The 23,025-nt window shown below is 50.3% G+C and overlaps 1 protein-coding gene across 1 annotated transcript; it reads right to left on the reverse strand.

Annotated features, from left to right (window-relative positions):
• Positions 1 to 7,675: 7,675 nt before the first annotated feature.
• LOC122379537 (lactadherin-like) lies at positions 7,676 to 20,664 on the reverse strand. The gene is made up of 10 exons (XM_043361812.1): positions 20,511 to 20,664; positions 14,241 to 14,318; positions 11,968 to 12,161; positions 11,252 to 11,374; positions 10,871 to 11,009; positions 10,516 to 10,656; positions 10,129 to 10,301; positions 9,688 to 9,880; positions 8,698 to 8,931; positions 7,676 to 8,485 (listed from the first exon to the last, which is right to left on the reverse strand). The coding sequence occupies exons 2-10, from the start codon at positions 14,314 to 14,316 to the stop codon at positions 8,214 to 8,216; spliced, it is 1,545 nt and encodes a 514-aa protein (XP_043217747.1). The 5' UTR covers positions 14,317 to 14,318; positions 20,511 to 20,664; the 3' UTR covers positions 7,676 to 8,213.
• Positions 20,665 to 23,025: the final 2,361 nt, after the last annotated feature.

Raw genomic sequence — 23,025 nt, forward strand, 5'->3', positions numbered from 1 at the left:
GTGAAATGACTAAACTATGCCCACTTTGTGGTGCACTTCCTCGCCTGTGCTGTCATTTGACTGGCTCCCACTGATGCGTTATCACCGTCCTAAAGCTGCTTGCTTTCGGCGGGCAATTCACAGCTATTTTGTTTCAAAACCATGCATATACCCAGGTACTTATCTATACTACCATATGATCCACCCTGCCCGCACAAATGCCTCTTTCTAAGCCGTTCATTAGTTCACCTGCCACTTGATCACACCTACGGCACTCACCCGCAGTCGATCTCAGGTCTGTTCGCCCGAGTGTTTGTTGGCACAGGCGACCGGTAGTGGTACCGGGCACCCGGGGTCCTCCCGTGGGTCGTGACCGGTCGCACGGACGGCGCGCCGACCACGCCAGCCCTCGTGTTGTGGTTCGTGCCAACACATGCGTACTGAGGTAATCTGCAGTTGTTCTAGTCACTGCCGACAGTGGGCAAGTACAGTTTGCAGACAGGCTGAGGCCTACAAAGGTGAACGGCAAGCTTTTCGATTAATATCACATAAATTGATCGATTGCCTTCCCGACACTTTGATATCCACAGCTCTTCATTAGCGCACCCACCGATTTTGGCTCATCGATGACTGCGATATGAAAATGATATGGATCTAAGCTTGTTCTGCCACCTGGAACCAGATAGGTATTGGCAGGAAAAATGTTAATGTCAGGCATTGGCAATGCGATTGGATATCATTTTGATGACTTTCGTTTTCCTCATATTGACTTCAGCCTTCTATGTAGTGACTAGTGATTGATGCGCCCTTCATTGTTCATAATCGGGGTATCAATGAGTGGACAGATTAGTTCGGAAAGTTATCATCGATAACGTCATTTACACCGCCACAATGCCTCTATTAATTAGGAAATGTGTCATTTTTGTGGAGCATTTTTACAAAATCGAACTATTTTTCCTTTTTACCAAAGGCATGTTTTAACCCTATTCCTGGCGGGCTCCGCCGGGACAAGAAACTGGCGGGGGGGGGCCGATTCGGCCCCCCCCTGAGATCTCGAGAACGAAGCAAGATAGCGACAAGCGGTAAACGGCATCGGATACGCACGGTCAAGATCTACAATTTTTACAAAGGTCATTTTCAGGTCAGGTCAAAGATGACGTCACAGGGGTCGAAAAAGTCAAAATGGCGGCGCTAGATATGGAGAGAGTTTTTCTCGAATAACTTTCGAATTAGTCAAGATAGGAACAAACTAAGGGCATCATCGTGATCCTCTCGTCAATCCGCATCGAATGATATATATGTTGACCTCGAAAGGTCAAGGTCAAAGGTTGACCTCAGGTCACGTGACCTCGAGGTCATCATGTATATCATTCGATGCGTCTTGACGAGCTGAACACAATGAGACCATCCACGCGTCTGTATCTTGTTCCTGTACGGAGTTATTGGCCAAAAACCTTTTGTGACCTTTGATGACGTCACATGACCTCACAGCTGCCCAACAGCAAAACAGACCTCAAGGTAGTGAAGGTTGATCGTATATGAAGTCATGTATGGTATATGGGGCCATTCCGACCCGTTTTCGTGGTAAAAACAGGGAGTTGATTTTTCCCCCATTGACTTATAATGGGGAGGTCGCGAAACTGACCTGACCTTAGGTCACCGATATCAAAATTCCGAGATATACAAATTGCACATACTGGTACCCTAACTAAAGCCTGAAGAGAAGAAATTGATCGGTCAAAAACTCTAGCTCTGGCGTGATTGCAAACTTTTCTGAGGTAGGGTCACCAAACCGCCTCTGGTGACCTGACCTGAGGTCAGATCAACTCAAAATTTTCAGACATGTTGCGTAGAAGCCTTTTAGGAAAAGTCAGAAAATTTGAGCTTCCTAGCTCAACGCGTTTGGGAGAAATAACCAAAAAACCTCAGGGGGGGGCTCCTGAGGCCCCCCCCCGCCAGGAATAGGGTTAAGCGAAGATGATGTGAATATTTGTAATATATGTTCAAGTTTATCGCGACAAGAAAAATAAAAGGGATTAAATAAGATCCCTCGAGCATGCATTCATTCTGATGGGATGAAATGCACTCAGAAGTCAGATCATTGGCACATCGTCTGAGTGCTTACATATAGCTGTCATCTAGCGCGCATGAATCTGGTGTACGCCTTTGAAGGAGCCCGAGCATTGGCTGACTGACATATCAGTCGTCGTCTCTGCATCTACATAGTGATATATCAGTCGTCGTCTCTGTATCTACATAGTGAATTCCTGGATGAACTGATAAGATAGGTAGGTAGGTATAGCTGATGACGAGGCTCCGATGGTCTCATGAGCCCCCCTGGCATCCCCATTCCGCTGTTGTTCAGGATGGTATGGCTGCTTACCCATGTGTCAATCCGGATCGTGCGTGGCGCCAGTCATCCAGAACATAATTGAGGGTAGGGTAACAACGAGTAGGTCATATACAACTATCGGTATGTAATAAAATGCTTTCTCTGTCCGAGGTTTTCTCCTCACCAAAACAAACGAATTGCCTACTGATCAGACCCCTTAGCAGTGAAAAACCAAACACGGATTTATGCAACCACTGACAAAGTAGTTAAACGCCCTAATTTCCGGTATCCCTAAGCACTCAGACCACCGACAGGCTGTCTTCAACTCCGACACGGAAAACTACTTACCTGGATCATATTCAGCGCATAACTTTACATGTCGAACCAATGTAGTGCATGCGATGAACGTCCACACGCAGCATAAATTTGCACATGAACACCATATTTTAGAGACGTTTTCCTCTCACCACCTACATAACATAGATCTATCATCTGTTTTACCGCGTACCTAGAGCTTCTCCTTATCACACTGGTTGCTTGAAGCTCGCAAGCCTCGTCACATCACGCTGAGGCCTTTCAGCGCCCATTTTGGCACTGCTAATTGGAGAGCCGATACGATCGTCAGGTCCGCTCGAGTTGGCGAAAAACCGTCCAGCTCTTGACCGCCCCTGACCACAATCCACGTACAAAAACACTCTACTGGGGGCCAATGAACCTCGCTCGATCCCTCATATAGGTACATAGTGGCGACTGCTTAGGAACTAGCTACTGCAAGGGCGATGGTGACTGAAAAAGTAATATGACATGAAACGCCAATGGATCGCGAAACATCAATTGGCTTTTTAGATAGAGAGCTGCCAACATTTATTGGAAGCGTAACAGTCAGCTTTGCGCCAGGACTATAATGTGTCAGCTTAAGGCAGTCTTCTTCCTGTAGCTTTAAGGCAAGCTAAATATCGAATGCAATCGGAAATTCAATTAAGTTTGATAAATCAGCTTATGTGAAGCAAAGTATTCAATGACAGTGGCGGATCCAGGGAGGGGGGGGCAAAATGGTCATTTGCCTCTCCCAAACGGCATAATTTTAACATTACGCCTATGGACGAGGCATGGAAAGAATCGATAAATTGTTATGGTTTGCCCCCCCCCCAAAAAAACTCTGAGCTGGATCCGCCTCTGTTCAATGATGCGATATTTTGCATCAGTCACAAGCAACGGTTAAAAGATATCACTACACATCGCTCTATTCTGCATCCATAAATATGCCAATTGTCTTCAATTGATGCAACAGATAAAACAAAGGTAAATAAGCCCGTCGCTCGTGCAGAGAGTGAGGAATGAGCCAGTCATTGACGCGCGCCGGGCGCCCGCTCCGCCGGCGGCTGCAGCGGGAAAAGGTGACGAGTCATCCGCACGGGTAGCTGATCGGGGAGGATGATTATTGCTACTTCACGGATGGATGGACACCGGCATTGCCTGACAAGGTCGTCGGAGTCTCCCGGGCTGTATCTACGAAGGCAAGAGCTGACAACAGGCAAGTCGAGGTAACTGTCTAATCAAGAGCTGTCCTGTCTCATCGCCTTCAGAGGTAGATTTAGGGAAAATGGTTGATGACAAGTGTAATTCAGTAGATGCATGAATACAATGTGAAGGACAAACACGCATCCACATTAAATCGTATACACTTCCTGTGCCGGCGGGCTTAGGAGTTAGGACGACACACTGAAAAACCAGCCAGAAGCCCGCCAGCAAAAAGGCTCGCCCCTTGTGATGCGTTGAAATCACTGAACAGAAGCTGCGTCGTGTTACTAGGCGTGATGGATTACGATTGCTGCTTCCTCTTCTGATGCTTAATGACGCTATGTCCAACAGAAACGAACAAGATCATATGACAAAACCTCTACCTTCTACGTCCCACACGCCAAAATGTTCCAGTCATATTAGCCGTTTTCACGACTGGCGATCCGGCGAGTGCACCTAATTTGACCAAATCTGCACCTAATCTCTTTTACAGCAAATATTTTTATTTTTTGAGTCTATTTCAGTGTTTTAACCCTCGCCCATGTAGGGGGGGGGGTTGGTGCAACCCCCCCCCCTGAGGCTTTTCGGAAATAGTGCAAAAACGGCGGCGCGCAGCGCCGCCAAATTTTGGGTACTATTGCTTCCAAATTAAGCTTGATTCGCGTATGGCTCTAGTACTGCATTGAATACCCTCCCGAGCCCCTCCCGTATCGCCAGGGTAGGCGGTAGCTGTCCCGTTGAGGTGCGTGTCAGACTGAAGCAGTGCGTGGACCTTGTGACTGTCAGTCCCCGCCTGGGGCGGGGACACGGGTGTGACCTGTTATAATGGCGGGCACGTGAGCGTGACGCATAGCTGGGTCACATTCTATCCAATCAGGGACGATGAGAGCGCCACAGTGCAGTGGTCAGGCCGATGACCGGGTGGGGAGCGCTTGTTGGGCTTGTTGCGGGCTAGAAAGTATTGGGCACGCTTGGTAACTTGTGTGCTACACGGACTTACGCTAAGACCTTTCACATTTTTTTTTTTTGAAGCGAGGAATCAATTTATGTTTTAGCCGTCACTGGCCGAGGAGAGTGCCTTCCTCGACATTTTTCCCCAATTGCACGAAGCATGCAGACAATAGTTTTTCAGATTTTCGAGCTCTTTCGAATGCCGCTTACCATGTGTTGCACACGTGGCCCAGGAGCCGAGTTAGTGTGTGGGGGGAAGGGGGGATGCCACGCGGTGCCTTATTAAACGCAATATTAAACTAGCGCAGTCAAAGCACCCCGCAGTAGAGCAAAAAAAAAAAAAATTATCAGACACCGTCCTTGCCCGGGCCGGGGTCGGATCACTGCCATCGCATCACAGCGACCTGTTTCAAACGCTGGTCTCGCCCGCTGGCTACATGTGCCCTTGACCTTTGACCTACGATGCGGGCCCTGGCTGAATTCCGTTCCGATCGCGCGTCCCGCTGCACCACGGTTGCGGCCGCGCGGCCCGTCTCTCGCCGGGCACTGCGCCCGAGCCCCGGGTAATGCCTCTGACGCCAGAAGCGCCCGAGGCCAAAATCGCTGATCGCTGACCGACCACAGGTCACGTCCGCACCCCTACCCGCGCGTTTGAAACTCCCGGATGTCACAAGGCCCCGGATGTTAAACCTCTGGCCTACCGTGCACGGCTCGCCGAGCCGGGTATCTCGGTAAAACTCGGACTTCGGTAGGGTATTCACTACAGTACTGGAGCGAAGTGAAGATCAAGCTTAATTTGGAAGCAATAATACCTTATGGGGCAAGCCTTGCGCATCTTTTGATAAAAAATATTTGACCGGGTCATGCCAGGTCACGGAGTTATGACGTCACAAAGGGAACAGCCTCCGGCCGGATTTTCACAAACTGAGTGCCAACGCCCGAGGTTTCCTGCCGGTGGTACGGACATCGGTTGATGGATCGTGATGAAACTTCCCATGCATGTTGGGGCAAGTATTGGCTATCATATGGTATAAGAAACTTGACCGGGTCAGGTCAGGTCACGGAGCTATGACGTCACAAGAGGAACAGCGTCCGGTACTATTTTTGAAAAGCGCCCGAACCACTATTTTGCTAATTCTTGTCACCTCAATGGGAATATGCAGCAATATTAGCTTCTATAGGGAGCAAATGGAACTCCCAAATCCAAAAATACAATCAGATTTCAAAAATTTAAATTTTGATTTTTCGAATTTCTGCCGCCGACTGTGACCTTGCCGACTTCCGGCGCTCCCAACGCGCCATTTTTAGAGCTAGGGAAACGAAATACATACCAAACGATAGAGAATTAATCAAGGAACACGATAGTGAAGGTTTCAAGTCGATATCTCCCACCGTTTTGCCGCAATCGCCGCGGAAAGTTGAAAAAGTCTATTTTTTTCCGAAAATTTGACCTTTGACCGGTCAAAAGTAGGTCAAATGTTGACCTAGGACCAAAAAATATACCACCAATCGCGAGATCTCGGCGAGAGCAATCCGTTGGTCTTTTCCGCTAAGCTCTACGACGCTCCGTTTTCAAACGCCAAGGGGGGGGGTCGCACCAACCCCCCCCCCCTGCATGGGCGAAGGTGGCAGATCGCCGTTTACGGGCGAGGGTTAATCGATGATGCTCTCTGATAATACGACAAAGCAGGCATGTAAGCAATTAGTGTTACCCTAGCTGATAGCTACTAAGAGATACCCTGAACCTAATTTGACCAAATCTGCACCTGATCTGCACCAGATGTGCACCAAATGTGTACCAGATGGCCGTCGTGAAAACGTACCAATACCATGTAGACTTTCACAACCTGCCCGTTATTGAATAAACGTTTAGGTATGTAATCTAAAAACACTAGTGAAACGAGCCATCAAGTCTCATTAAAGCCTCTTTTCAAAGAAAAACAGGAAAATCAGCTGCTGGTTGCGCCAGTTTCAGAGCCCAATACTGTTCTTCCTGCAAAAGTGGAGCACATGTCGTTTTATCAGGAGCGAGCGTACGCATTCTCAGCCTTAAATTTTGTCTGCAGTGAATATCTGACTACACACAGTGCATTTTTACGTTAAAGCAAAAATAACCATCAAGTTTCCGTAAAAAGCCTCTTGTATAAAACAAAACACTCATTACAAGATGTACTCTGCACGATACTGGTTGCTTTGGAGAAATGAAGCACATTGGCGTGTAACCTGCGCTCTGACCCGAAGGGCGGCCGGGAAAAATGTGTGACGGCTATGCCAGTGTTGGGAGTTTACTTATCCACACTTTTATTGTCCTATGAGTCAGCCAAACCTTTCAAGCATAAAGAAAAGGCGATATAGGTATGCTATAAAACTCCGTGCTCATTGAGCTTCTTGAATTAAGTAAAAATGCACATGTTTGCAGGCACATGTCAATGTCAATCTTAATGCTTATCCCCATAAAGTCGTTAAGTGCTAAGAACTAACTAGCTAGTTGGTTTAATTATGCAGCTGTCTGACACTCAGTGAACACTGTTAGCCGGGGATGTCTGGTTCCCGAGGATGCTGTGTCTCTCCATGTGCTGCCCCCGCTGTTTCCCCGGCCGGGCGGGCCAGGTCAATAGCTCATTGTTTCCGCGGCGCGATCCATCAGCTCTCGGTGACGTGGTCTCACGTGTGACCCGTTAGATGGGGTAGCATCGGTAACTGGTCTGCTAGTGGACGGTTCAGTTAGATTTGCGATTTAAAACGTCTGAAGTTTTTATACATCAGTCGTTTTTTAAGAACCGTTTCCTAATTTTATATCAGCTTGAACGTCTGCGTAAAATTGAATGCGTTCCGCCTTGAAAAGGCCTGGGGGAGCTCCATAGACTTATATTAGAGAGCCTAGGAACGCAATTGCACAATATTCAGCATTTCTATGATATTCTATCATAGCACTATTGAAGTCGTAAGAGCAGTTATTCTATCATAGCACTATTGAAGTCGTAAGAGCAGTATGCCATAGTAACATCAAGCTGAGATTCGCTATGCCGGCAAAGTGCTAGTAATTCAATGGACCTTGTATACCTTATCCTATACACAGCGACAAAATCATATTACGAGCAGTACATATCAATGTTCAACAGCAACACGAGAGCCACAAGGAAACGCCAGCCGGTTCGTGGTCGCACGTTGGGGCTGAATTAACTCCAACTTTATCGCCCACAACCAGGCGAGGAGCGGTTCTGGATGTCCGCTCAAAGCTGCCAATTAAATAGACACCCATTGGTGGACCATATAACTACTACAGATGCTGAACGAGGTATGATGAGCGAACGGCCGCTACTGGAACGAGGACAAGTGCCTTTCGCTCCCTTCGATCCCTCCCTACCGGAGGGTGACTAGGTGTCTGCCTACGGACCATCATCCTCTGCTGGATCCTAAATCCACCGCGTTAGTACACCATCACCTCACAGAGGATCGCCGTAAACAGCTTACGCCACCGGTTGGGCACGCCGTACGCCTTGATGTAGACGTAGCGCGCCCTCAGTGGCTGCGGACAGGGCACCTGAAGGCGCGGCCGGAACAGGGCGTTGTTGTCCCTGGTGACGTAGTCGCACTTGGTGCTGCTAGCCTCCTCGGCGTTCACGACGTGCTGCTTGTTGCTGACGTAGACGCTCAGTTTGTCCAGGTTGAGAACGTAGTCGCGGTACTGGGTCGACTGGTCTGAGAGCGAAGTCGAGGAGGGCGTTACTTTCGCATCACGCTATGGTGTCCAAGCTTCACATTAAAATTAATTATGATATCATGTGTTGAATAAGATGTTTTGTATTGCACCCTGCATGTGACAATCTTCACAGTTTAAAAGCATTTGTTTATGAACCTTTCGTCCGTCAGTGTTTCTAAATGTCTTTCAACGCGTATGTGCATCAGCTCACCTTCGCCCTTGCCGTCCCAGAGCGCCAGCACGACTCCCTCGATTTCCCGTCTGCGCCCGAGGTCGACCATCCAGACGGGGTTGTCCACGTAATAGTTGTCCAGGATGGCGCACTTGTTGAGGTGGTGGCTCTCGTCGCCGTCCACGGCCAGCTTGGAGTTGCCGTACGTCCAGTCCTTCCAGCTCTGCCGCTTGTCGTTCACCCAAGTCGGACGCTGGTACGCCAGGTTCTCCACTGCGTGAACACAGACCGATTTGATACTTCGACGATATAGGAAGGGCACAGTGCATCAGCTGTTTCTCGGCCTTTGAAATGGAAAATAGCGCGGGTGTGTCCACTTCGGAATGCCTTGATCGAGGCCGACACACTGATTCAGGTGCAGTTTGACATTATTGAAGTGACAGGCTACAATCAGAACAAGACGATGCATCTATGAGTATGCTGACATGCTGACCCTATAGGGTCAGCATGACATCAACACAGGCTACCTGGGCATAAACATGCAGCTAATCAGCGTTTTATCACGTCATACTGAATTCATTTCGAATACGCAGCGGCGTCGGCATCAGAACGCAAGGACGTCGCGTGATGATGACGGTCTTTTCTGCGTGTTAGGTCCCTTAGGTCCCGGAAACGACCGAACTACAAAGATGAAAGGTATGGAGCCGCATTGAATGCAGCACACTGATTTCAGCTATGTTTGTGTTATGATATGGTGAAACTGAAACATAACACCGTAGGATATTATGTTTTTACAGTCGATGTGTATATAGTTTATTAGAATGTGATAAGTAATTTAGACACTTGTTTATATTTGTATCGACACCTATGTATAGCGGTTATTTCATACTGCGCCGCAATACACTGCGCTATTGCGGTACAGTATACCTGCTTTCAGCTCGGTTTGCGTCCGAGAACTCCATCCATGATTTATTGTCTCACCGGACAGTCGCGTCCACGCCATACTCATTCCCCAAAATCAGCACTCACTGCAGGGTGATCCCTCGTTGACGCGGATGTATCCGGGCCCGCAGAGGCCGCGGTTCGGACAGCCCAGCACGCCGGCCCGCATGGCGATCTGCTTCCTCCAGTCGACCGGGTGCAGCCGGATGTAGCTGGCCACGAACGGCTGGTTCAGGTAGTGACGACGCTCCGTCGCCGTGTCCATGTTGCCGGCAAACACCTGTCGACGACAGCACACGGGTCAGTTGGACGGTACAGCACACAGACTCAGAGGCCAGTTGGACGCCACAGCACACCGACCCACAGGTTGGCTGAAGGGTCAGAGCACCGACTCACGGGTCAGGTGGCAGCAGGACAGTCCTATGCTGGCAGTCCCGTCTAAAACATGGACGACATTCCCGCTATCCAGAGCTGGTAGATTAATCATGATCGGTTTGCCGGATAGCTGAATACGGTCATGCAACTGACCTTCGGGTCGAGGTGGTTGTCGTCTTTGTAGAAATGCCAGACGACGCTGTTGTTGCTGTAGGATAGGCTGTACTGGGTGACGAAGCGCTTGCGTCTGCCGTCTCCCCTGCCCAGGGTCACGATGCCGGTCACCTTTCTCGGAGGGCCAAAGTCAAACTGCAGCCACTGGTTCCCTGAAATAAGTCAATATTAGAAGTTTAGAAGAACAGTCATCAATATAACGAGCAAGACGATTTTTTCTTTAAAAGTCCATTATACAAAGTCCTATATCAGACACTAATTACTCATGCTGGATTGCAAATCAAGCAGCCGGAAAACAAAAACACAGAAAAAAATGGAAAATTATCAGGTAATGGCACTTTGCAAAGGGTGTCAAAGATCGCTCACTGTTTTTGTGCCTGGAGCACCAGGCTGAGCTGCTGAAGATGACCCCGTCCTCGGGCTGACAGGAGCGCTTCCTTCTCCACCGCGGAGAGCTGGAGGCCGTCACTTTGGCGTGCGGAGGCACGCTGATCAGCTGACGACACTCTGAAACAGGAATAATCAGCTGACGGCACTCTGAAACAGCGGTTAGCATCAGCTGACGACACTCTGAAACGTAATGATCAAACACAGACATGGAACGTAAATAAAGTCATCTGAAAACGTGAAAATAGTGAAATAATCAATACATAACAGTTTTATGCATGGAACCCAGCTGAATTGTAAAACACTAACCTAACCTAAGACATCAGTTACCTACCCTGGCATCCGATGAGCTCGATCCTCAGGCTGGGGTGTCCGTGCCACTCCATCACATGAATCCGAACGAACCGAGCGGTGATTGGCTCATCCAGGTACAGATGACGCAGGGAGTGCGAGTCCGTATTGCCAGTGAATGTCTGAAACGCAGCAGTTTTTGGCAAGCATGAGGCAAAGCTGAAACGGTTGATAAATGGACCATCCACTTCTTTTTTCTAATAAACACACTTGTATCATAACATTAAATAATTGAAACATTGCAATCATACAACATTCCAGCGCAGGTCTCTTCCCACTGACAACCTCAAGCAAGACTATATAATCACCAGCATTACATAACCGTAAAGTTAAAAGCAGCACTCGATAAAATGTATTTCAGCACCTTTTTCTTTCCGTAGATATCGTTGGTGAATTTCCAGGTGTATGCGTCGTCACTGTAGGAGATGACAAACTTGGTGACCCATTGCTTGCCGTCCCCCCGACCTTGGATCATCACACTTGATATCTGATGGCAGAGGATCAGTCAATGTCACACACGCTCCGTGGGTAAGTTCGTTAGGACAGAGCGGATGTCTGCCGCTGACAGGTGTGCCACACGTGCAGTGGTCACTGAAGAATGTCACGCTATGACTGGCATGGTCTCGGAAAGCAAAGGTAATTAATGCACCTTTCCAGAGCAGCAGTGTGTTTGATTTACTCAGAATGCTGATACCCTCTGATATTCCCTATATGCTGCACTTGGTTCTTTTGTCATCAATAATGCTATCCGAATGGATAGTTTTCTTGTGGATAGAATCTCTCGGCTGTCATCAATGTCAGTCTAACGAGCCAGAAATGTAAACGATATCGATGACAATGTAGGGTGAAACTCATTCGTCAAGTTTGGATTGGAACAAAAACAAAGCTCATCTATATTTATGTTACGATTTGCTGGGTGAAGTTTACAAACTGCAGACTAAACAGGGATAATTGAATGTTGACAACATTTTTCCACCGCAAAATAGCAGCAACATTTCTTTTTAAATCAAACTTTAACAAACCCCATGAAAAGGGTGACATCGCCAGCATGTTTAAGTGAATCCCCCGCTGGTCACCCACCGTGGCCTCAACGCCCAGGTCGATGAGCAGCCACTCGGCCTCCCTCTTGTAGCCGGCGCACCAGGCCTTGCCGTTGGGCCCGTGCAGCCGGGCGTACTTGGTGTTGCACTTGGGGTCGGAGGTGAGTGTACTGCTGGCGGCCACCTGCCAGTCCTCGACCTCGCCCGTCATCAGACCCAGCGGCTCCGAGCAGCCTGTCCCGAGCACGGGTCAATGTCAGTGTCAGCGTCACAGAGGTCGGCGACAGGAGATCACGTCGTGGACTTAGAGCAGGAAAACAATCGAATGGGACGAGAGCATCTTATCAGGGAACAACGCATGCCTACGTCTTATGATCGGGAGTGAGAACAGGTGTAGGTACAGTTATATCTTGCTGTCATGGGAGAACTAGCTTATTATAGTTTGTTATTGATTTCCAAATGAAATGGATGAGGAATATTCATTATCTGTATTGTACGCACACAGTAGCTCCCTCATACAAACCAAAGCACTAACTTATCGCTCACTTCGCAGCCTATCTAATGCTAGCGTCCATGGCCAAGCCCACAAAGGAATGTATGGAACGTAGCCATGGCCATCTCGCTCTTACGCTTAGCCCACCACTTTTCACATATACCTCCTGACTGTTGGGTCTTCATCGCCCCGTGATCCAATCCGACACAGGCGATACGGCCGGTCAGAATCGCCGGCGAAATCGCCTATCGGGCAGTCAGTGGATTATCGAGGGCGTCGGCCTGCGCCGCTAAATGCCTGCAGATAAGTCTCGTCACGCGCGCATCCAGTCCGCTTCCATCCCCGGGTCAGCAATCGCCGGGCGGCGCGGGTTCCCAGGGTTCGCAGAGCAGAGCCCAGAGTGACCGATCAGCCCGGCTCCGACCCAGCCCGAGCAGCACGTGGTATGCTCCAATGACGTTGAAAAAGCAGCGCTATTTACCTAATTAATAGCCTAACGAAGTGGAGGACGTCATTAAGCACGTATTTGTATGGCGAAACATTTCCTGTTTCATGCTTTTAAAAATGATTCCGGCGATGAGTGACGAGCTCTCTGCGGTGCAGACGGAGGCGGAGCGCCGCCTTTCACTCTGGCCAGGACCTGTGCAGGATGTGCTGGACACGAGCCAGTCGTGTGACGGCCCAAATCTCGCCGGCAGAGTTTTTGATCGGCCTGTCAGTCGCACCGGGCCAGAAGCGGCGTGATAAGTGGGTATTAGCTTTACCATTCGATTCGCTGGCTTCCAATTCGCTTTGGTAAGAGCTTCAGCGCGCGCGCTTAGACGTTGATGCAACGTTCGCCTTAGTCACAGATTAGCACACCGAAGAGGAAAGTTGCTACAACCCCAGACATAGCAGACTGGAATCCACTTCTGTGGTCGGTTTGTCCTCTCATCTGTAACAGACTAAAAAAAGATTTAGCGCTGCCGTAGAAGAAATTGAAACTCCATCCCAAACAAGTACAAATCCCATGATCATGCAAATTCATTTTGCGTCGCTAGGCAAAAAAAAACAACTCTTGAGCATACAGTTAGTCCCTTTTCTGCGCCAAGCAAGGAATGGTCATTGCCATTATAGATTCTCATTGGAAAATGATTATTTGTCGTTCTGGAATTGGATATATCACCAAAACTAAACTGAATATGTTGTAAAATAGTGATATTGCTACTAAAGTAAACCTATGATCTTAGAGACCTATGTTCTAGACCTATGTTCTATGTAATGCAGTATAGGTATGCATTCAAATTTCACCTCCTTTCCAGCTCATTGAACGCAAACCAAGCCAATTCAGGAAGCCATTCCCATCCCTTTCAGCATCTATCAATCCCGAAATCAAACGCTACCGTTATCCATTAGCGACTTTGTTCCGCAGTCAATCTTATCACGTAATGGTGCAGCCTTGCTACCCCAAGCTGCTCTGCGCTAGTCATCTGTGACGTCATTGAATCTGACCGGTCCAGCCTCGTACTCTCCCACGCTGGGACGTTGAACTCGCCACAGAACAGGAGGGATGACCTGCATATTAAAGGCAGGTAAGTTTGATCACGATTAAAGCTGTATTTGTATTATTTGTATTTGTATCCATTGTACTTCTGTGAAATGCACCTTAACTCGCCTATAGGTAGGTGGGCCACACCAGCCTCAAGTGCAAAACACGTAATATCTCGAAGGTCATTTGACACCAAACTGAAATGGCGCCCGCGTTTGGCCCCATGGCTGAAAGGATGTCCGAGTTTGCTGTGGGGGCGGGCCGCGCAGCAGCGGGCAGGTGGCGGTCTCACCCTCTGTTTGTCGTAGCAGGGCAGCTGCGAGCAGGCTGGTCAGCAGACCGGCGTACACCCGGCGGCGACGTCCCATCGCTGAAACAGGAGACGAGTCGACGTTACCTTCTCCGCGGTCCAGAGGCGAGCGGCGGCAGGTTCGCCTGTTCAGTTAAAATGTGACAGTAACCTAGTTAGCACGGCTTTGTTGGACTAATTCGCAGCTGTAGATGGTAAAGTAGAGCTGACGTCAAGCGCCGGGGCTAATTAAATCCCATCTCCCAGGGAAGCGCCGGGCAGCAATTAATGTTTAAATATTCAGACGCTAAGTGAAGAATGGCTGTGTCTTCACTGGCCTAAAATTTGGATGTAGGTATATGGAAGAGAAAGAAACGGTTGTAATTTTGTTGTACTTTTGGTTAAAATAAATAGCTGTTTTTGCTTAAGGTTTTAAAAGCGCACATGCTTTCTTAAGCGCACTGAAGAGCAGACGAATTGGACCAACAATAGCACAGTTCAGCGAGCGCTGTCGAGCTCGTGGGCTGCAACCACTTCAGAAAATATGATAATGCCTGGGGCGACGCAATAGCCACAGCCATCCGTTTAGCGAGAAGCAGCTAGTTGTGATTCCGCACAGCCGCTGTCTTGGATATTTCGAGCGCGCGATTTCCCCACACCCCAAACAAACACATTCTGGCCAAATGTCGCGCGATTCGGGCGGGGCGTGCTGAGGCGGCTCTGGTCCGATTGGGAGCGGCGCCTGCAGACAGCCGGACGGCCAGCGGCCGCTAACTCGGGTGTTTGTATGCCCGGTAGTCGAGTCCATTTTCATTTTCCTTTCAGCGGGGCGGCGGTATCGGGGCGGCGGATTGCCGAAATGCCGGCCTATCTGGGCGGCGGGCGGCGCCGATTGAAACCGCACCGCCGCGCCGCCGCCGCCCCCGCCGCCGCCCCGGTGCGTGCCCGCTGTAATCGCGCGGCGTCATTGACTGGGCCGACAGGCCGCCATTGTCCCCACACGGTCGTCTGGGAGGCGTTTACTCTATCGGGATCATCAATCTGCGCGGCAGAAAGCTGCGGAAGTCAGCTCCCAATTTGCGATAGTATCTGGTTATTTACTGACTTCAATTGAAGCGGTAAGTGTTGTTCCAAGTCCTCTGTTAAAACTGCCGATCGCAGAGCGTTAACTTGAGCGTGGGCGCCAACTGCTGATCGCCATTCTCGGCTGCGCCTACGCACTCTCTTCCAGCAGTAAACGCTCTTATACGCCGCCACCAGGATGGGTTCTTCGACCGGTATATATGCGATCAGGGATCAGAGTGATCTGCACCCGGCCGGTCACAGCCGCCGTCCACGTAACGGGTGAATTATCAGCAGCCCCCTGCCTTCATCTCCCCTTCCACTCACACTCCCCACTCCTGGTCCTCACACGCAGGTCCCCTGCCCCGGCCGGCTGTAGAGAGGGTAAATACACCTGCGGCGCCATTTGTCCGATCAAATAGAGTGCGTAAGCGTGTGTGCGTGTGCAGCGGAGTAGAGCTGTTCTGTGTCGTCACGGCTCACAGCTCGAGGCATATTTCGCTGATCCTGTCTCGCGGAACTACCGAGCTTCGGCTGGAAAAGTGCAGGGCTTGTCCACAGAGGACCGACAGAGGCCTTTGTAAATGAACAGTTCACCTTTATAGTCCCCATGACAGCGGACCGACCGGACACACGCCGACCACAACCCATCACCTCTCGCCGTCCACAGCGAACGTTCGTAAAAACAGCATTTCCATTTCCATTATCATGCTAATGGTGTCGGTAGCGGCGGTTTAGCCGGCGCCCGGCTCCTTCAGCGCTGTCTCGGGGCAGTGTGACATCTGCTGAGTCAGTCTCCACACAGGGAGCTGCTGCGAGCTGTGACAGCTCGTCAGAGCTCCGAGCGGCCGGTCTCCGGCCCGGGAGAGCTGCGGCGGCGCGCAGCTCGGCCAACTGACCCAATTCAACAGTGACGGGCAGCCAGGACAGCCACTCCGGCTCCTGCAGCACGCAGGAAATGAATACTGATCGTCCCGTGCCGACCACCGTGGATTCAAAGAGTCCCGTTATGAGGACGCATCAAATGGAATTCTCTCGTAGACGTGGTGTTTTCGATCCTTTTCTGCTCAGTGAAGTGAGTGGACGACTACTGTTGTTTTATTTCCGCTTGTCAGTATTACAATTACTGACGAACAGTCGAGCATGTCGGGAGTACAGCAGCTATAGGCACCGTGGGAAACGATCAATATATTACCAGCTAAAACATCGGGAAAGCGTTGTGAATGCCTTTCGTATGCGTTTCGCATAATATTGCATCCAATTTCCACCATGCCGTCCGTCTGACGTCAGTTACGCGCTCTCCGTGGTGACGTCAGCCGGAGGAGTGCAGCGGCTGCATGGTTGTTCCAGCCCGCCCATTGAGAACCTCCAGACGGTCGGTGTTGAGGGAAGGGGAGGGGGCTAGTGAGCTACTCTCAGATCAGGTGGCCCTTTTGTTCGGGCAGGCTGGCCCAGTGACCCTTGTCCAGGGGACCACCCGCTGCGGGCCTCCCCTCCCCCTCCCCGATTTGGGCCTCCCTTCTTCAAGCATTTAGCCCGATACCTTTTCACAACGTTGCCCCTGGACATCCCCGTCTTGAGGAGAGCTGGGAGACAACATTTGCTGACGTTCGTCCCCTGATTTATCATATTTCATCGTCTCACCATCCGTAGTGATCTATTTATTACTACCTTGGATGCAATCCACTTCGATTCAATCCATGGCGACTGTCATACGCTGCGCCTCACGCACGCTGATCCAATTCACGGTCTCTCTCTCACCAGCCTGCTTCAGTCACGGTGGCAGTCCCACGTCAGACGGGAAGAGAAGCTGCTCGACACGACTCCGCAGTAAAAATAGTCGGACTCCTTGTAAAACAGAAATCCAGGGTCTCCACCGTCCATAAAAATCCAGATTATACAGTCCTATCGCGAGCCTCATCTTGTGCGGTCCGACATAACTCACAGACTGTATGTCGCGGGTCCATTCAGCGTGTCTGGGTCCCTGTGACGTGTCCCTGCACTGTTGTCGCACAGTCTGTGGGGTCGGTCGGCTCACAATAAACCGGTCCCATGGCACAACACCCGCTACCGGGGAGACCTCCCGAGAATTTCCCACAGATCGGCTCACCTTCGTAACAAGCAAGGGAACCCAAGGCGTCGGTGAAGAAGGGCCGGATGGTTCATGGTTAATCAGGCGGGACATCCTGAATTTGGCCCGTAGGTCATAACCCTGCGTCTCGCCTTTTGACACGCTTGCCACTGCTCCTTTGGATATCCCCCCCCCCCGCCACTGGAGAAGGGGATCAGCTATAGAGACGCCGATAGTTTTCAGAAGAATATTCCCCCACACCTGAGTCACAAATTCCCCAGTAACCCTCTGGTCTGAACCGCTGAGCCAGGCGTTGGTGGGTTACAAATACCTGACGAGCCACACACACCGCACACGCCGCCGCCTCCTCCGTCATCCCTCTCAGCACACTCTCCAGTCACCCATTGTGGCGCGCGGCGACGGTCGTGACGATCGTGGTGCACAGGCGGCGAGAGTGGCGCATTGAGAGCGAGAGCGGCGCGCCCGGTCCGTCACCGATTAATTGGGCGGCGCGGGTGTTGACGGGTGCCCGGCGGGGGGCTGAGCGTGCGCCGGGGTGCGGGGGAGGGTGCCGTGGAGCTGCGGGGTGCCCTCGCCCGACGTCGGGGAGCTGGAAAGTAAAGGTGTTGTGGTGGGGAAGGGAGCGCATTGGAATGCGACTGGCCGGTGTATAAAAGTTACATCCCATGACTAGCACAGCAACAGTCGAGCGTGGTGTCCGTGGTTTTAAATGGCGGCATGGGCAACTGACCGCTCGGGCCACTTCATTGTTTCAAACGATGGAGGCAAGCGCATAAATTAGGCCTGGTGAAGACGGAGGCAATTGGAGCAAACTGAACCGCTCATGCCGGTGGACCAGCACACCACTGACGAATCTCTTCCGACCCTCCACGTACTTACAATGTCTTTATGGAGCAAAACATTGTTGTTGACAGTTGAGCAGAACAGTTATAACTATAAATTACAAAGAACATGCTTGGTGTCCTTACAGAAAGTACGCAGCTTGAAAAAAGGGCCCGTTGAATATGTAAATTGTCCAGAATCAACAATTATGACAAAGTCCCGGCATGCATCACAAAAAACTGTCCAAACTCATATCATTTTCATGACGGCAGTTCATTCCATGACATTGTTCTACCGTAATCATGTTCTCTTTATTTGCTTCCAGTTCATTCTGTCGCCGTGTGTTTGGTGATGCCGCCGACATCACACGCTACCGACGCAGCCATGCGGTCCTCTGCACGTGTCCCACTGTCCCACGTGTCCCACTGTCCCACGTGTCCCACTGTCCCACGTGTCGACTGTCCCACTGTCCCACGTGTCCCACGTCGACTATCGTGGGCGAGCCACATTCCGCCCATGACGACACCGCGCTGCCGGCTGTCTGATGGTCACTTACACTGCCGACTTTATAGGGCTTATCCTGATCATTTTATGAGTGCCACAATACAGCTTTATCGATGTCCTTCCACCGTATTAAAGGAAAGTTACTACACATTCCAGGCGCGGGGCAGCGTTCGTGCGCTTCCTGAGCTCCTCGCTATGCAGCGGCATTGCCGCACGGCCATAAATTGAATTTTAAGTATGTAAATAGTATAATGAGGGTTATTATTACATAATTTGCGCTACTCGGGACAATTCAGACCCCAGGCCGTGCACCCGCGCAAGCCCATGATTAGGCTCAAGATCTTTGAAATGCATCCTCGGTAAATGCCGGTTGTGTTGTTAGCAAACAATGCCAGGCCAATACACACTGGGGAGTAAGCGATATTTTTGACGGGATGGCAATATTGTTCGGCGTTCAGCCATTATTTATGCCATGCCGCAAACCAGGCACTTTCAGCCGCAGACGGGTGGGATTTTTGAAAACCAGGGATCTATCTCCCCAACATGGTTAGGAAAGGCTAGACATTAGAGTGATGTGATAAGCCAGCTTCCAATGCTGAAGATGCCGTCATACCAAATACACCGGTTCATGGTAGCGTAGCGCTTTGGTGTGCAGCAAAACAAATTTTGCTCCGAAATGCCAGGCTTTCAAATCCCAACCCCACCACATGGTTTGCTAGCCACTGTAAGCTTACACTAATGATAGATATCCACCAATTAACCATTTGCGTGAGTAGCCTACCCCATCAATTCAGCGGTACTAGACGGGACGGGACGGACGGGGACTACCTCCCAGTGATATTGACAGCTGCAGGTGTGCTGAACACCATTCCCTCGACCAGATGTGAGCACGGACTGAGCCGGTAAATCCACTTTCATTAGGGTAGACGTCACGACGCATTAGTGGCTCGGGACGGCTCACGAGCGATGAATTCCGGGCGTGGGGGGACTCCCCCTCTCCTCCGAGACTGACGACGGACAAACTGCCACATCAGTACTGACGTCGTCGGCGTCATTATCAGCGCCTGTTTACAGCCACCGATCCAGACGTAAAATGTTAAACTAATCGATCGGTTCCTTATTCAGGCACAAGTGTTGTTTAACGCTGGCTCTGATGCATCAGAATGTTTATAACAGTAAACAAATCGTCGATAATGACTCATTTTTACACAGGATGTTCTCGAGGCATCAGGTCATCAACGTGACCTCATCGGCTGTCTCATCCGGCGTCACTGCCGCCCCCGCTCCCGCTCCCATCCCCACATTATTCATCACAGCTACAAATAAGGCTCGATAGTGTGCTTCTACATATGGTTGATACGGCTGATTTGAGTGCAGTTCTAGTCAGCGTTGGTAATTTAGACTAGAATGCATAGTGGTCCACGTCAAAATAGACGATACAATCGTTAAATGGGCATTGCACGAGATCCAACGACAAGCTTCCATGCTTACACAAGCATCTGTAAGGAGTGGAGCAGGAAATGACTGGCGTGCCCTTGGTGAGTCGACGATGCTGTCAAAAGGATGATAATAGGCCCATCATGGACATGACGTCACGATGTCTAAACGGTCACCTTCCACGGAGCCACCTTGACTGAAAGTGACGAGCTCCAAAGCTTACCACACTTTATCTGAACACCTTACTGTCTATGCATCTGCATTTGAATTATTATGGCCTATAATCCAGTTTATGACAGTTTATGTAGCGAGATACGAATATGCATGCATTGATGCATGCTTTATTCTGAACCCACCTGAATTATGGAAGCCGACGTTCTTGTACCGAGATAATGCCACCTTTCGCACTTCTTCAGCGGTTAGCGTGAATAGTGCCTGGTTTTGCGGACAGCGCAGGGATGCCTCACGCCACACTATCCTCACAAAGTTGGAATGATGGTTGACAGCTGATGATCAAAAATAAAAATAGTCTTGAACTTGGCACTGCAGTTGCGAGCAAATTGAGCGGTCACTCTCAGGTGTCTGTCGTAATTGAGAAGTTTGTCACCACTGACACCCGCGGCTCGGACCGGTCTGTCGGCCTGACCACCTCCTCTCGCCACTCTGAGCTCCTCCAGTCCGTCCAGCCGGTCACGGAGAGCCGCCCCCGCCGCCGCCAGCCGCCGCCGCCCGCAGTCAACTGCCGCCGCCGCCGCCGGAGCCGCCCCCGCCCCCGCCCCCGCCTGTCCTCTCCCCGGCCCCGCTCCTCTGGCCACCCCGTGCGCACCCCGAGCCCGATCTACAGCGGACGGAGGGCCCAGGAACGCAGATCCAGGTAGCAGGGGACATTCCTGGCAGTTTCTCCAAAATGGAGCGGACGAGAGACGGTCGACTCTTGTCACAACAAGGGAAAGGTGCATAGGAGAGGAGAAGAGAGGGAGGTAGGGAGGGAGGGAGGGAGGGAGGTAGAGAGAGACAGAGAGAGAGAGAGAGAGAGAGAGAGAGAGGGAGAGAGGTAGAGAGAGAGAGAGATAGAGAGGGAGGGAGGTAGAGAGAGAGAGAGAGAGAGAGAGAGAGAGAGAGAGAGAGAGAGAGAGGGAGAGAGAGAGAGAGAGAGAGGGAGAGAGAGAGAGGGAGGGAGACAGAGAGTTGGAGAAAGAGATATAACGGATATATGTGACTCAAAGGGAGGACGGTCCAACATATCGGTTACTTTTTTAGCAACATCGATGTCAGTCATGTCCCAATGATCATACATTTGTTTCATAGGGAACGTCGATCCGCGATTGAGATGAAATACGCATGTGTAAAATGCGCCAACTGCCACAGAAGATCGCATTACATACACAAAACCGACTAAAAATGCTGTTACGCCATTGATAATGATTACTATCGGACGCATATCGCGCGCACATACAATAACATTTAATGCAATAGCATTTACAAGCAATAACTATCACGATATCATTCGTCAGAGCAGTATATCAATATAAGCCCTATTTTTGCGCTCATAGTCTACACGGGTAAATGTTTCTAGAAGCACTCTTGATTTATAGCGGATAAAAGCCATCTCACGACATTACAACACTCAACAACGACCAGAAACGCACTCCATGTCGCGGGACGCGGATTACAGGTCAGCAGCTCAGTTTTCATGAGACGCTGCCTGTACTATAACTCGGGTTTGCAGGTTTCACGGGGCCATGAACGGCGCTGGTCGCACCTTCCCTGCGGGTGGTCTGGCCATCAGCGAAGGACGCCTCTTATTTACAGCGCTGCTGCGGTCGGGCCACCCTGGATAGCTGTGTGACGCTCTCAGGTGTCCCGTGGTCCACAGCGGCAGTCTGAGGCAGTCCGGATCATCACGCAGTGATAGAGCAGTGCATGTAGTCAATTTTGAGATGACTTGGCGGACATTTCATTTCTGAAAAGAGTTTGGAGTAAGCGCCTGGGCCCGACAGGCTTTCTGGAGATGGTTTGAAAGCCATCATCCATGGCATTGCCTTTATGTCATAAGCTCACATGCAATATGCATCGTAAATGACACCACATGCAGCTGTGCTGATCGTCGTTTGTTTAACCCTATTCCTGGCGGGCTCCGCCGGGACAAGAAACTGGCGGGGGGGGGGGGCCGATTCGGCCCCCCCCCTGAGATCTCGAGAACGAAGCAAGATAGTGACAAACGGTAAACGGCATCGGATACGCACGGTCAAGATCTACAATTTTTACAAAGGTCATTTTCAGGTCAGGTCAAAGATGACGTCACAGGGGTCGAAAAAGTCAAAATGGCGGCGCTAGATATGGAGAGAGTTTTTCTCGAATAACTTTCGAATTAGTCAAGATAGGAACAAACTAAGGGCATCATCGTGATCCTCTCGTCAATCCGCATCGAATGATATATATGTTGACCTCGCAAGGTCAAGGTCAAAGGTTGACCTCAGGTCACGTGACCTCGAGGTCATCATGTATATCATTCGATGCGTCTTGACGAGCTGAACACAATGAGACCATCCACGCGTCTGTATCTTGTTCCTGTACGGAGTTATTGGCCAAAAACCTTTGGTGACCTTTGATGACGTCACATGACCTCACAGCTGCCCAACAGCAAAACAGACCTCAAGGTAGTGAAGGTTGATCGTATATGAAGTCATGTATGGTATATGGGGTCATTCCGACCCGTTTTAGTGGTAAAAACAGGGAGTTGATTTTTCCCCCATTGACTTATAATGGGGAGGTCGCGAAACTGACCTGACCTTAGGTCACCGATATCAAAATTCCGAGATATACAAATTGCACATACTGGTACCCTAACTAAAGCCTGAAGAGAAGAAA

This window comes from Amphibalanus amphitrite, unplaced genomic scaffold, assembly GCF_019059575.1.
Source record: "Amphibalanus amphitrite isolate SeventyFive unplaced genomic scaffold, NRLGWU_Aamphi_draft 000080F_arrow, whole genome shotgun sequence".
In the NCBI taxonomy this organism is placed as follows: Eukaryota; Metazoa; Arthropoda; class Thecostraca; order Balanomorpha; family Balanidae; genus Amphibalanus; species Amphibalanus amphitrite.